The sequence below is a fragment of the Oncorhynchus clarkii genome, unplaced genomic scaffold, assembly GCF_045791955.1.
Source record: "Oncorhynchus clarkii lewisi isolate Uvic-CL-2024 unplaced genomic scaffold, UVic_Ocla_1.0 unplaced_contig_11072_pilon_pilon, whole genome shotgun sequence".
In the NCBI taxonomy this organism is placed as follows: Eukaryota; Metazoa; Chordata; class Actinopteri; order Salmoniformes; family Salmonidae; genus Oncorhynchus; species Oncorhynchus clarkii.
Window position 1 is genome coordinate 383,449 of NW_027257930.1, and position 23,673 is coordinate 407,121.

Sequence of the window (23,673 nt, forward strand, 5' to 3'; positions counted from 1 at the left end):
CAAAAACACACACGTAAAAGCGCTTGCACGCACACACACACCCCTCTAGCTCAATCTAGCCATCTCTGGTCACTGTCAGCATCTAGTTAATGAGAAGGGGACTAAAATCAATGCACACACCATGGTAGGAATACCTGAATACCTACCCCTCGTGGGGAAAGACTGAAATAAAGAAGTACATTTAAAGACAAATGTCGTCCTGAATCATTTCTGCTGACTAATCTCTCCCTCTCTCCCTCCCTCTCCCTCCCTCTCTCTCCCTCTCTCTCTCTCTCTCTCTCCCTCTCTCCCTCCCTCCCTCCCTCCCTCCCTCCTTCTCTCTCTTGCTCTCCCTCCTCAGCAGCTCATATCTCTCAGAGAGTCACTGATGTCACCCAGCCCATCAGGGCTCAAAGGCCCCCAATTACCAAGTATAAAGCAACTTCCACACATCCTCTGTCTCCCCTCCCTCTCTCTCTTCCCTCTGTTCTGACTCTCTCCCCTCCCTCTCTCTCTCTTTCCCTCTGTTCTGACTCTCTCCCCTCCCTCTCTCTCTTTCCCTCTGTGCTGACTCTCTCCCCTCCCTCCCTCTCTCTCTCCCTCTGTTCTGACTCTCTACCCTCCCTCTCTCTCTCTTTCCCTCTGTTATGACTCTCTACCCTCCCTCTCTCTCTCTTTTCATCTGTTCTGACTCTCTACCCTCCCTCTCTCTCTCCCCCTCAGGGCTCCAGATCCTCTATCAGTTCTGACTCTCTACACTCCCAGAATAGTATACACAGACTGGACAACAGGACAATGAACCCGATCGAACATCTCTGTAGAGACCTGAAAATAGCTGTGCAGCAACGCTCCCCATCCAACCTGACAGAGCTTGAGAGGATCTGCAGAGAAGAATGGGAGAAACTCCCCAAATACAGGTGTGCCAAGCTTGTAGCATCATACCCAAGAAGACTCAAGGTTGTAATCGCTGCCAAAGGTGCTTCAACAAAGTACTGAGTAAAGGGTCTGAATACTTCTGTAAATGTGATATCTAAGTTTTTCTTAAATAAAAATGTTCACACATAAAGTGAACAGTTTTTGCTTTGTAATTCTGGGTTATTGTGTGTAGATTGATGAGGGGAAAAACACATTTAATCCATTTTAGAATAAGGCTGTAACATGACAAAATGTGTAAAAAGTCAAGGGGTCTGAATACTTTCTGAATGTTACTGTATATCCGTATATTAGACTCTCTCTTTCTGGTCTGAATACTTTCTGAATGTTACTGTATATCAGTATATTAGACTCTCTCTCTCTCTCTCTCTCTGGTCTGAATACTTTCTGAATGTTACTGTATATCAGTATATTAGACTCTCTCTCTCTCTGGTCTGAATACTTTCTGAATGTTGCTGTATATCAGTATATTAGACTCTCTCTCTCTCTCTCTCTCTCTGGTCTGAATACTTTCTGAATGCACTGTATATCAGTATATTAGACTCTCTCTCTCTCTGGTCTGAATACTTTCTGAATGTTACTGTATATCAGTATATTAGACTCTCTCTCTCTCTGGTCTGAATACTTTCTGAATGTTACTGTATATCAGTATATTAGACTCTCTCTCTCTCTCTCTCTCTGGTCTGAATACTTTCTGAATGTTACTGTATATCAGTATATTAGACTCTCTCTCTCTGTCTCTCTCTCTCTCTGCAGTGATGTTGTTTTCATCACTTCTGGTTTAACTCGGCCATCAAGTGGTGATTGTCCAAACTGCAGCCGTTAAGATATAAAAAGCGAGAGAGATTGGGGGGAGAGAGAGATAGAGAGAGAGCAGAGAGAGAAAGCAGAGAGAGCGCAGAGAGAGCAGAGAGAGCAGAGGCAGAGAGAGCAGAGGCAGAGAGAGCAGAGGCAGAGGGAGCAGAGGCAGAGAGAGTAGAGAGAGAGCAGAGACTGGAAAGAGAGATCAGAGAGAGCGCAGAGCGAGAGCAGAGAGAGCGCAGAGAGAGCATAGAAAAGAGAGAGCAGCAGAGCAGAGAGCAGAGAGAGCAGAGAGAGAGAAAAGAGAGCAGAGACAGCAGAGAGCGCAGAGAGAGTGAGTAGAGAGCAGAGAGAGAGAAGAACAGAGAGAGCAGAGAGAGAGCAGAGAGATCAAAGAGAGCACAGTGAGGACAGAGAGAGAGCAGAGAACAGGGAAAGCAGAGAGCAGAGAGAGAGCAGAGAGAGTAGAGAGCAGAGAGAGAGCGAGAGAAGAGAGCATAGAGAGAGAGCAGAGCGAGAGCAGAGATCAGGCTGAGAGAGTGTGTCTAGAATCTCCTTCTCTGATGATGATGTCACAGGGTTCCTCTCCTAGAAGACAGTCCTCTGGTCTGGAGAGATTCCACCGGATCACAAAACTCACAAAACTCTTGTCGTAGATTCACTCCACCAGGGCCGCATCACAACACTACGTTGCTGTAGTGACCCTGCAGAGAGAGCAGAGGGAGAGATATAGCAGAAAGAGAGAGCAAGCAGAGAGCAGGCTGAGAAAACAGAGATAGCAGAGAGCAGAGCAGAGAGAGAGCATAGAGCAGAGAGAGTGCAGAGAGAGAGAGTGCAGAGAACAGAGAGAGAGAGAGCATAGAGCAGAGAGAGAAGAGCAGAGAACAGAGGGAGAGCAGAGAGAGCAGAGAGCAAAGAGAGAGCAGAGAAAAGAGATAGCAGCAGAGCAGAGAGAGGGAGAGAGAGAGAGAGCAGAGGGAGTGAGAGAGCAGAGAGGGCAGAGAACTCTGTTGCTATAGTGACCCTGCATCTCAACACTCTGTTGCTATAGTGACCCTGCATCACAACACTCTGTTGCTATAGTGACCCTGTATTACAACACTCTGTTGCTATAGTGACCCTGCATTACAACACTCTGTTGTACTAATTGTACAATTTGTTTAATTCTATTCGTAATAGAATATAACGTAAAATCAATAAACAAACTGTTTTCACAATTAACATGCCTTTTCTTGTTTCAAGTCTGTTTTATTATGAAAAGTACAATATATCCTTGTATACTTGTACAACTATGGAGCGTATGTCTATATATAATTATACAATTTGTTATTCATTATTATTTGTAATTCAACATAAAAGACAACAAATTATCACAAATGATCACATTGGTATTTTAACGGTGTTATTGTAAGAGGACCTCACAACTATAGGAAGACGTGTATGTGTGTGTGTGAGTCCAGTGAGTTTGTGATTGTCCAATGTGTGTGTGTGTGTCCAGTGTGTGTGTGTCTAGTGTGTGTGTGTGTCCAGCGTGTGTGTGTGTCCAGCGTGTGTGTGTGTGTGTGTGTGTGTGTGTGTGTGTGTGTGTGTGTGTGTGTGTGTGTGTGTGTGTGTGTGTGTGTGTGTGTGTGTGTGTGTGTGTGTACTGACAGACTGAGTCACCAAACCACCATTATTATTTCAGGGACACTGAGTCACCATTAAACCAAACCCCAAACCCTGGATAGAGGGGCTCAGTGAATGTGGAGGTGAATGTGAACAGGTGGGTCAGTGTGTCAGAGGAGGCTCTATAGAAGGACAGAGTGCCGGCTGGCCTGTCCAGATACACTCCTACTCTGTGGGAGCTGGAGGAGGGGACGTCTATGGTAGTGGGATTATTATTGTGCCAGGCAGTGTAACTGTTGTCAGAACAGAACAGACTCCAGGACTTGTCATTGCATCCAAGACAACAGTCATTAACCCCTCCTCTCCTGTTGATTCCTTTATATGTTACTCCTATAACAGCCTCTCTCCCACTCCTCTCTACCTCCCAGTAACAGCGCCCAGTCAGACCCTCTCTACACAGCACCTGCTCCCAGTTCTCAAATCTCTCTGGGTGATCAGGATACGGCTGCTTCTCTCTCCTCCATGTCACCTTTCTGTTCTCCTCAGACAGAGAGAGGAGTCTGTGTGCTGTGTTTGGGTCCAGTGTGAGATCACAGACATCTGATGGATGAAACCAGACACAATATTAGAAATCATCATCATTCACATTAGAATGTTAACTCACTTTTCACTAATTCATTTAATGTAGATGTTTCTAGGTATCAAAAGGAGAAGTTAAGGTAACTTGAGACTTGTTGAATGATCATGTGTTATACTGTATGGTAATATAAAACACACTTATTCACATTAATTACACACACACACACACACACACACACACACACACAGTTAAAGCAACTCTTTGGTGTCCCTGATTTCTGCTTCTGTAGAACTACAGCTGATATTTAATATGACCAAGTAAGTAATGATGGTGGTCTTTGACTTAACTTGAATTAAGACTTATTCTTAGTCATATTCTTCACAGCAGTCAACACTCACATTTTCTAATCCCAGGTTTCATTGTGTTCTCTCCACCATGTTCCACACTGTAGCGGTAAGCAGAAGAACAGACAGTGATTGAGGGATAGACCTGAACTCAGTGTCCAGTGTGTGTGTGTCCAGTGTGTGTTTGTGTGTGTCCAGTGTGTGTGTGCCTCCAGTGTGTGTGTGTGTCCAGTGTGTGTGTCCAGTGTGTGTGTGTGTCCAGTGTGTGTGCGTCCAGTGTGTGTTTGTCCAGTGTGTGTGTGAGTGTTTTTGTGTGTCCAGTGTGTGTGTGTGTGTCCAGTGCATGTGCGTGTTTGTGTGTGTGTGTGTGTGTGTGTCCAGTTTGTGTGTGTGTGTCCAGTGTGTGTCTGTGTGAGTCCAGTGTGTGTTTGTCCAGTGTGAGTGTTTGTGTGTGTGTGTGTTTTACCTGTGTGTGTGTGTGTCCAGTGTGTGTGTGTGTGTGTGTGTCCAGTGTGTGTATGAGTCAAGTGTGTCACACTGGACGCACAAGTGTCCAAGTGGTGGTCAGAATGTTTGTCTTAACTAGCCTGATAAGTGAAACATGTCTGATATGAACATTGACATAAACCCTCTACATACTTGAGTTTCTCCAGTCTGCAGTGTGGATCCTCCAGTCCAGCAGAGAGCAGTCTGACTCCTGAGTCTCCTGGGTGATTGTAGCTCAGATCCAGCTCTCTCAGGTGTGAGGGGTTTGACCTCATAGCTGAGACCAGAGAAGCACAGCCTTCCTCTGTGACTAGACAGCCTGACAGCCTGCAAAGAGTCAAATCATATTAAAATCACACTGATATTCTTTGGTGGTGAAAATAGTGGCAGTATATTTTTTTAACATATTCAGATATATCAGTGTCTTGAAACCTTCCATATCTATTCAGAAATTAATGGTTTTGAAATCAAATGTTTCATAGTTTGTTTTGGATGTATTTTGGGTTATTATTGTATTGTCGATTATTAACTGAATAGTGGATGATGACTGGAGAAATGTTCTTTATAAGTGAGTAGACAACATGTCTCTAAACACGACTAGATTCATCCTGAGGATGCCATGATTTAAAAAGATATTGAATGAATAATGATAATAATGAGTTAGAATGTTACAGAGGCTACAACAAAACATGCTAACAAAGCATGCTAACCTCTCACCATTGCCAATAACAGAGGCTACAACAAAACATGCTAAACTCTCACCATTACCAATAACAGAGGCTCCAACAAAACATGCTAACCTCTCACCATTACCAATAACAGAGAATACAACAAAACATGCTAACCTCTCACCATTACCAACAACAGAGGCTACAACAAAACATGCTAACCTCTCACCATTACCAATAACAGAGGCTACAACAAAACATACTAACCTCTCACCATTACCAATAACAGAGGCTACAACAAAACATGCTAACCTCTCACAATTACCAATAACAGAGACTACAACAAAACATACTAACCTCTCACCATTCCCAATAACAGAGGCTACAACAAAACCTGCTAACCTCTCACCATTACCAATAACAGAGGCTACAACAAAACATGCTAACCTCTCACCATTACCAATAACAGAGGCTACAACAAAACATGCTAACCTCTCACCATTACCAATAACAGAGGCTACAACAAAACATGCTAACCTCTCACCATTACCAATAACAGAGGCTACAACAAAACATGCTAACCTCTCACCATTACCAATAACAGAGGATACAACAAAACATACTAACCTCTCACCATTACCAATAACAGACAACAACAAAACATGCTAACCTCTAACCATTACCAATAACAGAGGTTACAACTAAACATGCTAACCTCTCACCATTACCAGTAACAGAGGCTACAACAAAACATGCTAAACTCTCACCATGACCAATAACAGAGGCTACAACAAAACATGCTAAACTCTCACCATTACCAATAACAGAGGCTACAACAAAACATACTAACCTCTCACCATTACCAATAACAGAGGATACAACAAAACATGCTAACCTCTCACCATTACCAATAACAGACTACAACAAAACATGCTAACCTCTCACCATAACCAATAACAGAGGCTCCAACAAAACATGCTAACCTCTCACCATTACCAATAACAGAGGCTACAACAAAACATACTAACCTCTCACCATCAACCTCAAATAAAAGGTGACATTCTGTACTGTCTCCTAATATGAAACATTGTATCTCAAATCCAAAACGCTGGAGCACCACATTTAAAACTGTAAGCTTCACTGTCCAAACACATATGGTGTGGACTATGTGTGCCTGGTAAACACATGTGGATCTGGTGAACAGTTATCACTTGTTGACCAACTACAGGAATACTGACCTCAGAGTCTCCAGTTTACAGTGGGGATTCCCCAGTCCAGCAGAGAGCAGCTTCACTCCTGAATCCTTCAGGTCATTGTTACTCAGGTCCAGCTCTCTCAGGTGTGAGGGGTTTGACTCCAGAGCTGAGACCAGAGAAGCACAGCCTTCCTCTGTGACTAGACAGCCTGACAGCCTGCAAAGAGTCAAATCATATTAAAATCACACTGCTATTCTTTGGTGGTGAAAATAGTGGCAGTATATTTTTTCAACATATTCAGATATATCAGTGTCCTGAAACCTGCCATATCTATTTATAAATGAATGTTTAATTATTAGAAATAACAAATGATCAAAGTATTGCCTGCAGATAGAAACATGTATAGTACAAATATTATAGTAAACTGACCAGACCAGTTTAAAAAGCAGTATCAGTCAGAAGACAGACAGTGAGGAATCAGATTTAGATTGTATTGAGTATACAGTCCACACCATATCTATTTAGACAGTGAGGAATCAGATTTAGATTGTATTGAGTATACAGTCCTCACCATATCTATTTAGACAGTGAGGTATCAGATTTAGATTGTATTGAGTATACAGTCCTCACCATATCTATTTAGACAGTGAGGTATCAGATTTAGATTGTATTGAGTATACAGTCCACACCATATCTATTTAGACAGTGAGGTATCAGATTTAGATTGTATTGAGTATACAGTCCACACCATATCTATTTAGACAGTGAGGTATCAGATTTAGATTGTATTGAGTATACAGTCCACACCATATCTATTTAGACAGTGAGGAATCAGATTTAGATTGTATTGAGTATACAGTCCACACCATATCTATTTAGACAGTGAGGTATCAGATTTAGATTGTATTGAGTAAACAGTCCACACCATATCTATTTAGACAGTGAGGTATCAGATTTAGATTGTATTGAGTATACAGTCCACACCATATCTATTTTGACAGTGAAGCTAACATTTTAAATGTGGCTCTATTCTCCAACATTTTGGATTTGAGGTCAAATGTTTCATATGACGTGACCGTTTATAATGTCACCATTAATTTGAGGGTATTTTAAGACATATGTGTTTCACTATTAAAAATGAAAAGAATTTATGTTTCCAGTCTCCCCATTTGAAGAAGTCTTAAGTATTCTGAACAATTCACTCATAGTGTATTAAAATAGTCAAACATTTAGTTTTTTGTTGTAAACTCGTTGGTTGTGTTTTGCCCAATAATAAAATGGTGGATGATGAGTGGAGTACTTTTCTGTCTAAGAAAGTAGATAACATGTTTCTAAACAATAATAAATTAATCCTGATGATGCCATGATTAAGAAAAATCATGAAAGAATCATGAATAATAATGAGTGAGAAAGTTACAGAGGCTACAACAAAAGCATGCTAACCTCTCACCTTTACCAATAACAGAGGCTACAACAAAACATGCTAACCTCTCACCATTACCAATAACAGACTACAACAAAACATGCTAAACTCTCACCATTACCAATAACATAGGCTCCAACAAAACATGCTAACCTCTCACCATTACCAATAACAGAGGCTACAACAAAACATGCTAACCTCTCACCATTACCAATAACAGAGGCTACAACAAAACATGCTAACCTCTCACCATTACCAATAACAGAGGATACAACAAAACATGCTAACCTCTCACCATTACCAATAACAGAGGCTACAACAAAACATGCTAACATCTCACCATAACCAATAACAGAGGCTCCAACAAAACATGCTAACCTCTCACCATTACCAATAACAGAGGCTACAACAAAACATGCTAACCATCCACCATTACCAATAACAGAGGATACAACAAAACATGCTAACCTCTCACCATAACCAATAACATAGGCTACAACAAAACATACTAACCTCTCACCATTTCCAATAACAGAGGCTACAACTAAACATGCTAACCTCTCACCATTACCAGTAACAGAGACTACAACAAAACATGCTAACCTTTCGCCATTATCAATAACAGAGGCTACAACAAAACATTCTAACCTCTCACCATTACCAATAACAGAGACTACAACAAAACATGCTAACCTCTCACCATTATCAATAACAGAGGCTACAACAAAACTTGCTAACCTCTCACCATTACCAGTAACAGAGACTACAACAAAACATGCCAACCTCTCACCATTACCAATAACAGAGGCTACAACAAAACATGAAAACCTCTCACCATTACCAGTAACAGAGACTACAACAAAACATGCTAACCTCTCACCATTATCAATAACAGAGGCTACAACAAAATATGCTAACCTCTCACCATTACCAATAACAGAGGATACAACAAAACATGCTAACCTCTCACCATAACCCATAACAGAGGCTACAACAAAACGTGCTAACCTCTCACCATTACCAGTAACAGAGACTACAACAAAACATGCTAACCTCTCACCATTACCAATAACAGAGGCTACAACAAAACATGAAAACCTCTCACCATTACCAGTGACAGAGACTACAACAAAACATGCTAACCTCTCACCATTATCAAAAACAGAGGCTACAACAAAATATGCTAACCTCTCACCATTACCAGTAACAGAGACTACAACAAAACATGCCAACCTCTCACCATTACCAATAACAGAGGCTACAACAAAACATGAAAACCTCTCACCATTACCAGTAACAGAGACTACAACAAAACATGCTAACCTCTCACCATTATCAATAACAGAGGCTACAACAAAATATGCTAACCTCTCACCATTACCAATAACAGAGGATACAACAAAACATGCTAACCTCTCACCATAACCCATAACAGAGGCTACAACAAAACTTGCTAACCTCTCACCATTACCAGTAACAGAGACTACAACAAAACATGCTAACCTCTCACCATTACCAATAACAGAGGCTACAACAAAACATGCTAACCTCTCACCATTATCAAAAACAGAGGCTACAACAAAATATAATAACCTTTCACCATTACCAATAACAGAGGCTACAACAAAACATGAAAACCTCTCACCATTACCAGTGACAGAGACTACAACAAAACATGCTAACCTCTCACCATAACCCATAACAGAGGCTACAACAAAACATGCTAACCTCTCACCATTACCAATAACAGAGGCTACAACAAAACATGCTAACCATCCACCATTACCAATAACATAGGCTACAACTAAACATGCTAACCTCTCACCATTACCAGTAACAGAGACTACAACAAAACATGCTAACCTCTCACCATTTCCAATAACAGACTACAACAAAACATGCTAACCTCTCACCATTACCAATAACATAGGATACAACAAAACATGCTAACCTCTCACCATTACCAATAACAGAGGCTACAACAAAACATGCTAACCTCTCACCATTACCAATAACAGAGGCTACAACAAAACATGCTAACCTCTCACCATTATCAATAACAGAGGCTAAAACAAAACATACTAACCTCTCACCATTACCAATAACAGAGGCTACAACAAAACATGCTAACCTCTCAACATTACCAATAACAGAGGCTACAACAAAACATACTAAACTCTCACCATTACCAATAACAGAGGCTACAACTAAACATGCTAACCTCTCACCATTACCAATAACAGAGGATACAACAAAACTTGCTAACCTCTCACCATTACCAGTAACAGAGACTACAACAAAACATGCTAACCTCTCACCATTAAAAATAACAGAGGCTACAACAAAACATGCTAACCTCTCACCATTACCAATAACAGAGGATACAACAAAACATGCTAACCTCTCACCATTACCAATAACAGAGGCTACAACAAAACATGCTAACATCTCACCATAACCAATAACAGAGGCTCCAACAAAACATGCTAACCTCTCACCATTACCAATAACAGAGGCTACAACAAAACATGCTAACCTCTCACCATTACCAATAACAGACGATCCAACAAAACATGCTAACCTCTCACCATTACCAATAACAAAGGCTACAACAAAACATGCTAACCATCCACCATTACCAATAACAGAGGATACAACAAAACATGCTAACCTCTCACCATTACCAGTAACAGAGACTACAACAAAACATGCCAACCTCTCACCATTACCAATAACAGAGGATACAACAAAACATGCTAACCTCTCACCATAACCCATAACAGAGGCTACAACAAAACTTGCTAACCTCTCACCATTACCAGTAACAGAGACTACAACAAAACATGCTAACCTTTCACCATTATCAATAACAGAGGCTACAACAAAACATACTAACCTCTCACCATTACCAATAACAGAGACTACAACAAAACATGCTAACCTTTCACCATTATCAATAACAGAGGCTACAACAAAACATACTAATCTCTCACCATTACCAATAACAGAGGCTACAACAAAACTTGCTAACCTCTCACCATTACCAGTAACAGAGACTACAACAAAACATGCTAACCTCTCACCATTACCAGTAACAGAGACTACAACAAAACATGCTAACCTCTCACCATTATCAATAACAGAGGCTACAACAAAACTTGCTAACCTCTCACCATTACCAGTAACAGAGACTACAACAAAACATGCTAACCTCTCACCATTAAAAATAACAGAGGCTACAACAAAACATGCTAACCTCTCACCATTACCAATAACAGAGGATACAACAAAACATGCTAACCTCTCACCATTACCAATAACAGAGGCTACAACAAAACATGCTAACATCTCACCATAACCAATAACAGAGGCTCCAACAAAACATGCTAACCTCTCACCATTACCAATAACAGAGGCTACAACAAAACATGCTAACCTCTCACCATTACCAATAACAGACGATCCAACAAAACATGCTAACCTCTCACCATTACCAATAACAAAGGCTACAACAAAACATGCTAACCATCCACCATTACCAATAACAGAGGATACAACAAAACATGCTAACCTCTCACCATTACCAGTAACAGAGACTACAACAAAACATGCCAACCTCTCACCATTACCAATAACAGAGGATACAACAAAACATGCTAACCTCTCACCATAACCCATAACAGAGGCTACAACAAAACTTGCTAACCTCTCACCATTACCAGTAACAGAGACTACAACAAAACATGCTAACCTTTCACCATTATCAATAACAGAGGCTACAACAAAACATACTAACCTCTCACCATTACCAATAACAGAGACTACAACAAAACATGCTAACCTTTCACCATTATCAATAACAGAGGCTACAACAAAACATACTAATCTCTCACCATTACCAATAACAGAGGCTACAACAAAACTTGCTAACCTCTCACCATTACCAGTAACAGAGACTACAACAAAACATGCTAACCTCTCACCATTACCAGTAACAGAGACTACAACAAAACATGCTAACCTCTCACCATTATCAATAACAGAGGCTACAACAAAATATGCTAATCTCTCACCATTACCAATAACAGAGACTACAACAAAACATGCTAACCTCTCACCATTACCAATAACAGAGGCTACAACAAAACATGCTAACCTCTCACCATTACCAATAACAGAGGCTACAACAAAACATACTAACCTCTCACCATCAACCTCAAATAAAAGGTGACATTCTGTACTGTCTCCTAATATGAAACATTGTATCTCAAATCCAAAATGCCGGAGCAAAGCACCACATTTAAAACTGTAAGCTTCACTGTCCAAACACATATGGTGTGGACTATGTGTGCCTGGTAAACACATTTGGATCTGGTGAACAGTTATCACTTGTTGACCAACTACAGGAATACTGACCTCAGAGTCTCCAGTTTACAGTGGGGATTCCCCAGTCCAGCAGAGAGCAGCTTCACTCCTGAATCCTTCAGGTCATTGTTACTCAGGTCCAGCTCTCTCAGGTGTGAGGGGTTTGACCTCAGAGCTGAGACCAGAGAAGCACAGCCTTCCTCTGTGACTCGACAGCCTGACAGCCTGCAAAGAGTCAAATCATTTTAAAATCACACTTCTATTCTTTGGTGGTGAAAATAGTGGCAGTATATTTTTTCAACATATTCAGATATATCAGTGTCCTGAAACCTGCCATATCTATTCGTAAAATAGTGTATCATCATAAAAAATGACAAATGATCAAAGTATTGCCTGCAGATAGAAACATGTATAGTACAAATATTATAGTAGACTGACCAGACCAGTTTAAAAAGCAGTATCTGTCAGAAGATAGACAGTGAGGAATCAGATTTAGATTGTATTGAGTATACAGTCCACACCATATCTATTTAGACAGTGAGGAATCAGATTTAGATTGTACTGAGTATACAGTCCACACCATATCTATTTAGACAGTGAGGTATCAGATTTAGATTGTATTGAGTATACAGTCCACACCATATCTATTTAGACAGTGAGGTATCAGATTTAGATTGTATTGAGTAAACAGTCCACACCATATCTATTTAGACAGTGAGGTATCAGATTTAGATTGTATTGAGTATACAGTCCACACCATATATATTTAGACAGTGAGGTATCAGATTTAGATTGTATTGAGTAAACAGTCCACACCATATCTATTTAGACAGTGAAGCTTGTGGATCACATGTGGATCTGGTGAACAGTTATCACTTGTTGACCAACTACAGGAATACTGACCTCAGAGTCTCCAGTTTACAGTGGGGATTCCCCAGTCCAGCAGAGAGCAGCTTCACTCCTGAATCCTTCAGGTCATTGTTACTCAGATCCAGCTCTCTCAGGTGTGAGGGGTTTGACCTCAGAGCTGAGATCAGAGAATCACAGCCTTCCTCTGTGACTCCACAGCCTGACAGACTGACAGAGAGATCATCATGACTTCACAAACACACTGTTAATTTAACACCAGTAGTGTAGAAGGACAATGGCAGATGCATTTGGTTTATTCTCTCAAACAACATATAGATTAATCTTCCGTCTCCTAGAATTGTATGGTCATATTGTTATACTAATGTGAACATCAATGCATTGATTCATTATGTTTTTCAAAATAATATATTATACATATTATAATACATATTTTTCTCTAAACTGAATATTTCTTTCTGATGATTAGTTCTTAAATGTCATTTTATTTACTCACAGAACAGCTCTGGAGGCTTTGACCACTGGCAGCAGCCTCAGAAGACCTTCCTCTGATCTGGAGTATTTCTTCAGGTCAAACACATCCAGCTCCTTTTCTGAAGTCAGCAACACAAAGACCAGGGCTGACCACTGTGCAGGTGACAGGTTGGGTTTTGAGAGACTTCCTGAGCTCAGGTATCTTTGGATCTCCTCCACTAGAGAATGGTCATTCAGTTCATTCAGACAGTGGAACAGATTGATGCTCCTCTCTGGAGAGGGATTCTCCCTGATCTTCTCCTTGATGTACTCGACTGTTTCTTCATGGCTCTGTGAGCTGCTTCTTGTCTTTGTCAGTAGACCTCGTAAGTGCTTCTGATTGGACTCCAGTGAGAGGCCCAGAAGGAAGCGGAGGAAAAGGTCCAGGTTTCCCGTCTCACTTTGTAAGGCTTTATCCACAGCACTCTTGTAGAAAGTAACTTCAGGCTTGTCGTTTGTTTGCAGTTTGTTCATTAGATTCTCATTGTTGTTGATGAATGAGAGGAACACATATACAGCAGCCAGAAACTCCTGAATGCTCAGATGTACGAAGCAGTACACCTTGTCCTGGTACAGCACACATTCCTCTTTAAAGAGCTGTGTGCACAATCCTGAGTACACTGAGGCTTCATTGACATCAATGCCAGCCTGTTTCAGGTCTTCTTCATAGAAAATCAGATTGCCCTTCACAAGCTGTTGAAAAGCCAGTTTTCCCAGTGACAGAATGCTCTCTTTATTCCAGTGTGGACCTGTCTCTTCTTTCCCAAGATATTTTTCATTCTTCTGTTTGGTATGAAACTCCACAAGGTGTGTGTACATCTCAGTCAGAGTCTTGGGCATCTCTTCTCTCTTATGTTTCAGCATGTGTTCAAGGACTGTTGCAGAAATCCAACAGAAGACTGGAATATGGCACATGATGTGGAGGCTCCTTGATGTCTTTATGTGTGAGATGATTCTGCTGGCCAGGTCCTCATCACTGAATCTCTTCCTGAAGTACTCCTCCTTCTGTGGGTCATTGAACCCTCGCACCTCTGTTACCTGGTCAACACACCATGAAGGGATCTTATTGGCTGCTGCAGGTCGGGTAGTTATCCAGAGGAGAGCAGAGGGAAGCAGATTTCCCTTGATGAGATTTGTCAGCAGAACATCCACTGAGGTTGACTCTGTGACGTCCCAACAGATCTTGTTCTTCTGGAAGTCTAGGGGCAGTCGGCACTCATCCAGACCATCAAAGATGAACAGAACTTTGTACTTGTTGTAGATGGAGATTCCTGATTGTTTGGTTTCCATTGAGAAGTGATTAAGAAGTTCAATGAAAGTGTGTTTGTCCTTTTTCATCAAATTCAGCTCCCGGAAAGGGAATGAAAATACAAATTGGACATCCTGATTTGCTTTTCCTTCAGCCCAGTCCAGAATGAACTTCTGCACAGAGACTGTTTTTCCAATGCCAGCGACTCCCTTTGTCAGCACAGTTCTGATAGGTTTGTCTTGTCCAGTTAAGGGTTTGAAGATGTCGTTACATTTGATTGCAGTCTCTGGTCTTGCTTGTTTCCTGGTTGTTGTCTCAATCTGTCTCAGCTCATGTTCATTATTGACCTCTCCTGTTCCACCCTCTGTGATGTAGAGCTCTGTGTAGATCTTATTGAGAAGTGTTGGGTTTCCTTGTTTAGCGATCCCCTCAAATACACATTGAAACTTCTTCTTTAGATTAGATTTGAGTTCACGTTGGCAAATCACAGCAAGCTCATCTGAATCTAGAAATAACACAGAGGATATTAATATTACGTCTGTTTTAATGCCTACAGTATTGTAGGACTGTTATAAAGTTTTACATTAGAATAATTTATTATCTTAACTGACTGTATAAATGTGTAAATGTTTTCATAATGCATTATAGACTGGTGTGACTGATTATATTATTATTGGTATTATTGATGGTATTATTAATGTTCTGTCTCTCTAAATAAATTAATCAACACAACACATCCCTGCTGCTACTTGATGAGGTCACTAGGTGTTGTGTTAAGGCTGCTACAATATCATTAAGTTACACAGCTACTTTAGCTGTACTTTAGCTACAGCTTTTAAATGTTATAAAACAGCATTCAACATGAGGCAGACAGATCTTACATTTCTCCAGTGTGTCAGCAAGCTCCTTCTGGTTCATTTTCCTCAGGATGTGCAGTGTGATCTTCAGAGCCCCCTCTCTGGCACTGCTCTCCTGCTTCTCATCTTCAGCATCCACCACTTCCTTATCCTGCTTCTGACTCTCAAAGCCTTCTGGGGGTTCTGGACTAAGAATCCTCTTGAACATCTTCAGCTCGTTCTTCACAAATGTCATAATTTTCTCTTCAAGCATCTGAAATAAATAAAGTAAATAAGTTAAGCAAGAGAATAAATGCTTTCTCATTAACACATTAATGAATGATTGACAGATCAACTTTACTAGAGGTAAACAAAAACAAATGTACATAACAGGACCACATACACTGAATATGGAGGCCAGGTCTGTTTGATGACTCTGGGAAGACTGACCACTGAGAATCATCTCTGACTCTGATCTCTCCTGTTGGTTTCTGTGGACAAAACATGAGATTACATCTCCTCATCCAGAGAGTACACACACACACACACACACACACACACACACACACACACACACACACACACACACACACACACACACACACACACAGCATGGACAAAAGGATGAGCCTATGGATAATGAAACAACAAACAGAAATGGGAAAATGGGAGAGTAGAAATGACTAGAGACGGTGTTGTTTAACTCACTGACCCATGAGTTCTTCTTACCTTTGTTCAGTAGAAAAGTCTCCCTCTCTAAAGTATAGAGGAGGATTCATAGACCGGTCACTCTTCATGGACACACAGCTGGGAACAGGGGAGGCTGGTCTCTCCTGCTTGATTGGACTTCAACACAACAGAGACAAACATTACATCTCATCTACTCTGAGCTCAGATGGGGAAACACAAGAAGAGTTTCATTCCAAACGCTATAGATCCATTTTCAGAAATGTTGGTAAATGATTAAACCACTACTTTATAAAGGTTTCTAATGTTTGCAATTTCCAACAATGTCAGACTTGATTTGCCCTAAAGAAAAATGGATCAGCCCCTATAAAACATGTCCCTTAATTATAATCCACATAAAAATGGATCAGCCCCTACGAAACATGTCCCTTAATTATAATCCACATAAAAATGCACATTTGCTGTTATTTTCCTGCTGTGAGAAACTGGGTCAAATTAACATGGCATCTGTAAGTGCATTCATCTTTAGATATCTGAGACAAACACATATCACAGTCAAATATACAGGACACCAACATTCCTGTTAAATAATGGATATATAGATATCTAGGTGAGACAACCACATATCACAGTCTAATATACAGGATACCAACATTCCTGTTAAATAATGGATATATAGATATCTAGGTGAGACAACCACATATCACAGTCAGATATACAGGATACCAACAATCATTTCAATAGTAAAGAATATTGTCAGCTCACCTCTTAGTTTTGGTGTCCTGTTCCCCAGAGAGACTCGTTTTAGAGGCAGGGCCCCCCTCCTCTCTCTCCCCAGAGAGACTCGTTTTAGAGGCAGGGCCCCCCTCCTCTCTCTCCCCAGAGAGACTCATTTTAGAGGCAGGGCCCTCCTCCTCTCTCTCCCCATAGAGACTCATTTTAGAGGCAGGGCCCTCCTCCTCTCTCTCCCCAGAGAGATTGGATGTCAATTGTTCTCTTTTATTCATTATATCTTAGAAAGAAAACAATTAACTAACAGTCACATCCAAACAGTCAGGTGATTCAATGCAATTACTTTTTCTACAATTTTTTTAAAAGCTTATTTGAACAAGGCAGTAAAGAACAAATTCTTATTTACAATGACGGCCGACCACTGCCAAACCCTAACCCGGACGACACTGGGCCAATAGGACTCCCAATCACGGCCAGTTGTGATACAGCCTGGAGTCAAACCAGGGTCTGTAGTTATGCCTCTAGCACCAAGATGCAGTGCCGTAGACCCTTGTGATACAGCCTGGAATCAAACCAGGGTCTGTAGTGATGCCTCTAGCACCAAGATGCAGTGCCTTAGACCGCTTTGATACAGCCTGGAATCGAACCAGGGTCTGTAGTGATGCAGTGCCTTAGACCGCTGCACCACTCTGGAGCCGCAGTATCATTATGATATAAAAAGCTAATTTGATCCTAGATCAGCTCTCCTGGGAGGTGTTGGATGAATCTACAGTGGGTAGTAATCACTATCCTGTCCTGTGAAGTGTAGGGTTGGGGGAGGAGGAATCTACAGTGGGTAGTGATCACTATCCTGTCCTGTGAACTGTAGGGTTGAGGGAGGAGGAATCTACAGTGGGTAGTGATCACTATCCGGTCCTGTGAACTGTAGGGTTGAGGGAGGATGAATCTACAGTGGGTAGTGATCACTATCCTGTCCTGTGAACTGTAGGGTTGAGGGAGGAGGAATCTACAGTGGGTAGTGATCACTATCCTGTCCTGTGAACTGTAGGGTTGAGGGAGGATGAATCTACAGTGGGTAGTGATCACTATCCTGTCCTGTGAACTGTAGGGTTGAGGGAGGATGAATCTACAGTGGGTAGTGATCACTATCCTGTCCTGTGAACTGTAGGGTTGAGGGAGGATGAATCTACAGTGGGTAGTGATCACTATCCTGTCCTGTGAACTGTAGGGTTGAGGGAGGATGAATCTACAGTGGGTAGTGATCACTATCCTGTCCTGTGAACTGTAGGGTTGAGGGAGGATGAATCTACAGTGGGTAGTGATCACTATCCTGTCCTGTGAACTGTAGGGTTGAGGGAGGATGAATCTACAGTGGGTAGTGATCACTATCCTGTCCTGTGAACTGTAGGGTTGAGGGAGGATGAATCTACAGTGGGTAGTGATCACTATCCTGTCCTGTGAACTGTAGGGTTGAGGGAGGATGAATCTACAGTGGGTAGTGATCACTATCCTGTCCTGTGAACTGTAGGGTTGAGGGAGGATGAATCTACAGTGGGTAGTGATCACTATCCTGTCCTGTGAACTGTAGGGTTGAGGGAGGATGAATCTACAGTGGGTAGTGATCACTATCCTGTCCTGTGAACTGTAGGGTTGAGGGAGGATGAATCTACAGTGGGTAGTGATCACTATCCTGTCCTGTGAACTGTAGGGTTGAGGGAGGATGAATCTACAGTGGGTAGTGATCACTATCCTGTCCTGTGAACTGTAGGGTTGAGGGAGGATGAATCTACAGTGGGTAGTGATCACTATCCTGTCCTGTGAACTGTAGGGTTGAGGGAGGATGAATCTACAGTGGGTAGTGATCACTATCCTGTCCTGTGAACTGTAGGGTTGAGGGAGGATGAATCTACAGTGGGTAGTGATCACTATCCTGTCCTGTGAACTGTAGGGTTGAGGGAGGATGAATCTACAGTGGGTAGTGATCACTATCCTGTCCTGTGAACTGTAGGGTTGAGGGAGGATGAATCTACAGTGGGTAGTGATCACTATCCTGTCCTGTGAACTGTAGGGTTGAGGGAGGATGAATCTACAGTGGGTAGTGATCACTATCCTGTCCTGTGAACTGTAGGGTTGAGGGAGGATGAATCTACAGTGGGTAGTGATCACTATCCTGTCCTGTGAACTGTAGGGTTGAGGGAGGATGAATCTACAGTGGGTAGTGATCACTATCCTGTCCTGTGAACTGTAGGGTTGAGGGAGGATGAATCTACAGTGGGTAGTGATCACTATCCTGTCCTGTGAACTGTAGGGTTGAGGGAGGATGAATCTACAGTGGGTAGTGATCACTATCCTGTCCTGTGAACTGTAGGGTTGAGGGAGGATGAATCTACAGTGGGTAGTGATCACTATCCTGTCCTGTGAACTGTAGGGTTGAGGGAGGATGAATCTACAGTGGGTAGTGATCACTATCCTGTCCTGTGAACTGTAGGGTTGAGGGAGGATGAATCTACAGTGGGTAGTGATCACTATCCTGTCCTGTGAACTGTAGGGTTGAGGGAGGATGAATCTACAGTGGGTAGTAATTACCAGCACCTGATTCAATATAAAATAGTACAAGCAGCAGCAGTAGTAAGGAGGATCATTAGGACAGCTAAGAGGAAGTACTGGCTCTGGTTCTGACACAACAGGGTAGGAGGATCATTAGGACAGCTAAGAGGAAGTACTGGCTCTGGTTCTGACATAACAGGGTAGGAGGATCATTAGGACAGCTAAGAGGAAGTACTGGCTCTGGTTCTGACACAACAGGGTAGGAGGATCATTAGGACAGCTAAGAGGAAGTACTGGCTCTGGTTCTGACACAACAGGGTAGGAGGATCATTAGGACAGCTAAGAGGAAGTACTGGCTCTGGTTCTGACATAACAGGGTAGGAGGATCATTAGGACAGCTAAGAGGAAGTACTGGCTCTGGTTCTGACATAACAGGGTAGGAGGATCATTAGGACAGCTAGGAGGAAGTACTGGCTCTGGTTCTGACACAACAGGGTAGGAGGATCATTAGGACAGCTAGGAGGAAGTACTGGCTCTGGTTCTGACATAACAGGGTAGGAGGATCATTAGGACAGCTAAGAGGAAGTACTGGCTCTGGTTCTGACACAACAGGGTAGGAGGATCATTAGGACAGCTAAGAGGAAGTACTGGCTCTGGGTCTGACACAACAGGGTAGGAGGATCATTAGGACAGCTAAGAGGAAGTACTGGCTCTGGTTCTGACATAACAGGGTAGGAGGATCATTAGGACAGCTAAGAGGAAGTACTGGCTCTGGTTCTGACATAACAGGGTAGGAGGATCATTAAGACAGCTAGGAGGAAGTACTGGCTCTGGTTCTGACACAACAGGGTAGGAGGATCATTAGGACAGCTAGGAGGAAGTACTGGCTCTGGTTCTGACACAACAGGGTAGGAGGATCATTAGGACAGCTAGGAGGAAGTACTGGCTCTGGTTCTGACATAACAGGGTAGGAGGATCATTAGGACAGCTAAGAGGAAGTACTGGCTCTGGTTCTGACATAACAGGGTAGGAGGATCATTAGGACAGCTAAGAGGAAGTACTGGCTCTGGTTCTGACATAACAGGGTAGGAGGATCATTAGGACAGCTAAGAGGAAGTACTGGCTCTGGGTCTGACACAACAGGGTAGGAGGATCATTAGGACAGCTAAGAGGAAGTACTGGCTCTGGTTCTGACATAACAGGGTAGGAGGATCATTAGGACAGCTAAGAGGAAGTACTGGCTCTGGTTCTGACATAACAGGGTAGGAGGATCATTAAGACAGCTAGGAGGAAGTACTGGCTCTGGTTCTGACCCAACAGGGTAGGAGGATCATTAGGACAGCTAGGAGGAAGTACTGGCTCTGGTTCTGACACAACAGGGTAGGAGGATCATTAGGACAGCTAGGAGGAAGTACTGGCTCTGGTTCTGACATAACAGGGTAGGAGGATCATTAGGACAGCTAAGAGGAAGTACTGGCTCTGGTTCTGACATAACAGGGTAGGAGGATCATTAGGACAGCTAAGAGGAAGTACTGGCTCTGGTTCTGACATAACAGGGTAGGAGGATCATTAGGACAGCTAGGAGGAAGTACTGGCTCTGGTTCTGACATAACAGGGTAGGAGGATCATTAGGACAGCTAGGAGGAAGTACTGGCTCTGGTTCTGACACAACAGGGTAGGAGGATCATTAAGACAGCTAGGAGGAAGTACTGGCTCTGGTTCTGACACAACAGGGTAGGAGGATCATTAAGACAGCTAGGAGGAAGTACTGGCTCTGGTTCTGACATAACAGGGTAGGAGGATCATTAGGACAGCTAAGAGGAAGTACTGGCTCTGGTTCTGACACAACAGGGTAGGAGGATCATTAGGACAGCTAAGAGGAAGTACTGGCTCTGGTTCTGACATAACAGGGTAGGAGGATCATTAGGACAGCTAAGAGGAAGTACTGGCTCTGGTTCTGACACAACAGGGTAGGAGGATCATTAGGACAGCTAAGAGGAAGTACTGGCTCTGGTTCTGACATAACAGGGTAGGAGGATCATTAGGACAGCTAAGAGGAAGTACTGGCTCTGGTTCTGACATAACAGGGTAGGAGGATCATTAGGACAGCTAAGAGGAAGTACTGGCTCTGGTTCTGACATAACAGGGTAGGAGGATCATTAGGACAGCTAGGAGGAAGTACTGGCTCTGGTTCTGACACAACAGGGTAGGAGGATCATTAGGACAGCTAAGAGGAAGTACTGGCTCTGGTTCTGACACAACAGGGTAGGAGGATCATTAGGACAGCTAAGAGGAAGTACTGGCTCTGGTTCTGACATAACAGGGTAGGAGGATCATTAGGACAGCTAGGAGGAAGTACTGGCTCTGGTTCTGACACAACAGGGTAGGAGGATCATTAGGACAGCTAAGAGGAAGTACTGGCTCTGGTTCTGACACAACAGGGTAGGAGGATCATCAGGACAGCTAAGAGGAAGTACTGGCTCTGCTTCTGACACAACAGGGTAGGAGGATCATCAGGACAGCTAAGAGGAAGTACTGGCTCTGGTTCTGGCACAACAGAGTAGGAGGATCATTAGGACAGCTAAGAGGAAGTACTGGCTCTGGTTCTGACACAACAGGGTAGGAGGATCATTAGGACAGCTAAGAGGAAGTACTGGCTCTGGTTCTGACACAACAGGGTAGGAGGATCATTAAGACAGCTAAGAGGGACTATTGGCACCGGTTCTGTGTTAACGTAGGCAAGCCCTAAGAATATGTTGTGGAGCACTCAGGACCTCTCTGGTGGCAGCGATGCAGATAGAGCTGGGAGAGATGCAGGTAGAGCTGGGAGAGATGCAGGTAGAGATGGGAGAGATGCTGGTAGAGATGGGAGAGATGCTGGTAGAGCTGGGAGAGATGCTGGTAGAGCAGGTAGAGATGGGAGAGATGCAGATAGAGCTGGGAGAGATGCAGGTAGAGCTGGGAGAGATGCAGGTAGAGATGGGAGAGATGCAGGTAGAGATGCAGGTAGAGATGCAGGTAGAGATGCAGGTAGAGATGGGAGAGATGCAGGTAGAGATGGGAAAGATGCAGGTAGAGCTGGGAGACATGCAGGTAGAGCTGGGAGAGATGCAGGTAGAGCTGGGAGAGATGCAGGTAGAGATGGGAGAGATGCAGGTAGAGATGCAGGTAGAGCTGGGAGAGATGCCGGTAGAGCTGGGAGAGATGCAGGTAGAGATGGGAGAGATGCTGGTAGAGCTGGGAGAGATGCAGGTAGAGCTGGGAGAGATGCATGTAGAGCTGGGAGAGATGCATGTAGAGTTGGGAGAGATGCAGGTAGAGCTGGGAGAGATGCAGGTAGAGCTGGGAGAGATGCAGGTAGAGCTGGGAGCGATGCAGGTAGAGCTGGGAAAGATGCCGGTAGAGCTGGGAGAGATGCAGGTAGAGATGGGAGAGATGCAGGTAGAGATGCAGGTAGAGATGGGAGAGATGCAGGTAGAGATGCAGGTAGAGCTGGGAGAGATGCAGGTAGAGATGGGAGAGATGCAGGTAGAGATGCAGGTAGAGCTGGGAGAGATGCAGGTAGAGCTGGGAGAGATGCAGGTAGAGCTGGGGGAGATGCAGATAGAGCTGGGAGAGATGCAGATAGAGCTGGGAGAGATACAGGTAGCGCTGGGAGAGATGCAGTTAGAGCTGGGAGAGATGCAGGTAGAGCTGGGAGAGATGCTGGGAGAGATACAGGTAGAGCTGGGAGAGATGCAGGTAGAGCTGAGAGAGATGCAGGGAGAGATGCAGATAGAGATGGGAGAGATACAGGTAGAGCTGGGAGAGATGCAGGTAGAGCTGGGAGAGATGCAGGTAGAGCTGGGAGAGATGCAGGTAG

The 23,673-nt window shown here is 43.0% G+C and overlaps 1 protein-coding gene across 1 annotated transcript; it reads right to left on the reverse strand.

The window, feature by feature from the left end:
- Positions 1–2,995: 2,995 nt before the first annotated feature.
- LOC139393694 (NLR family CARD domain-containing protein 3-like) lies at positions 2,996–16,335 on the reverse strand. Its single transcript, XM_071142038.1, has 7 exons — positions 16,249–16,335; positions 15,891–16,119; positions 13,744–15,514; positions 13,284–13,457; positions 4,882–5,055; positions 4,297–4,343; positions 2,996–3,918 (listed from the first exon to the last, which is right to left on the reverse strand). Exons 1-7 carry the CDS (start codon positions 16,306–16,308, stop codon positions 3,389–3,391), a joined length of 2,985 nt encoding a protein of 994 aa, XP_070998139.1. The 5' UTR covers positions 16,309–16,335; the 3' UTR covers positions 2,996–3,388.
- Between the last annotated feature and the right edge of the window lie 7,338 nt (positions 16,336–23,673).

Excerpts from the sequence above, each read along its gene's own strand:
- LOC139393694 (XM_071142038.1), bottom strand. The coding sequence starts at position 16,308 with ATGATTCTCAGTGGTCAGTCTTCCCAGAGTCATCAAACAGACCTGGCC. Across the intron at positions 15,515-15,890 it reads TGCTGACACACTGGAGAAAT|ATTCAGATGAGCTTGCTGTG; the intron begins GTAAGATCTGTC and ends TGTTATTTCTAG. Across the intron at positions 5,056-13,283 it reads TGTAAACTGGAGACTCTGAG|GCTGTCAGGCTGTCTAGTCA; the intron begins GTCAGTATTCCT and ends GACTCTTTGCAG.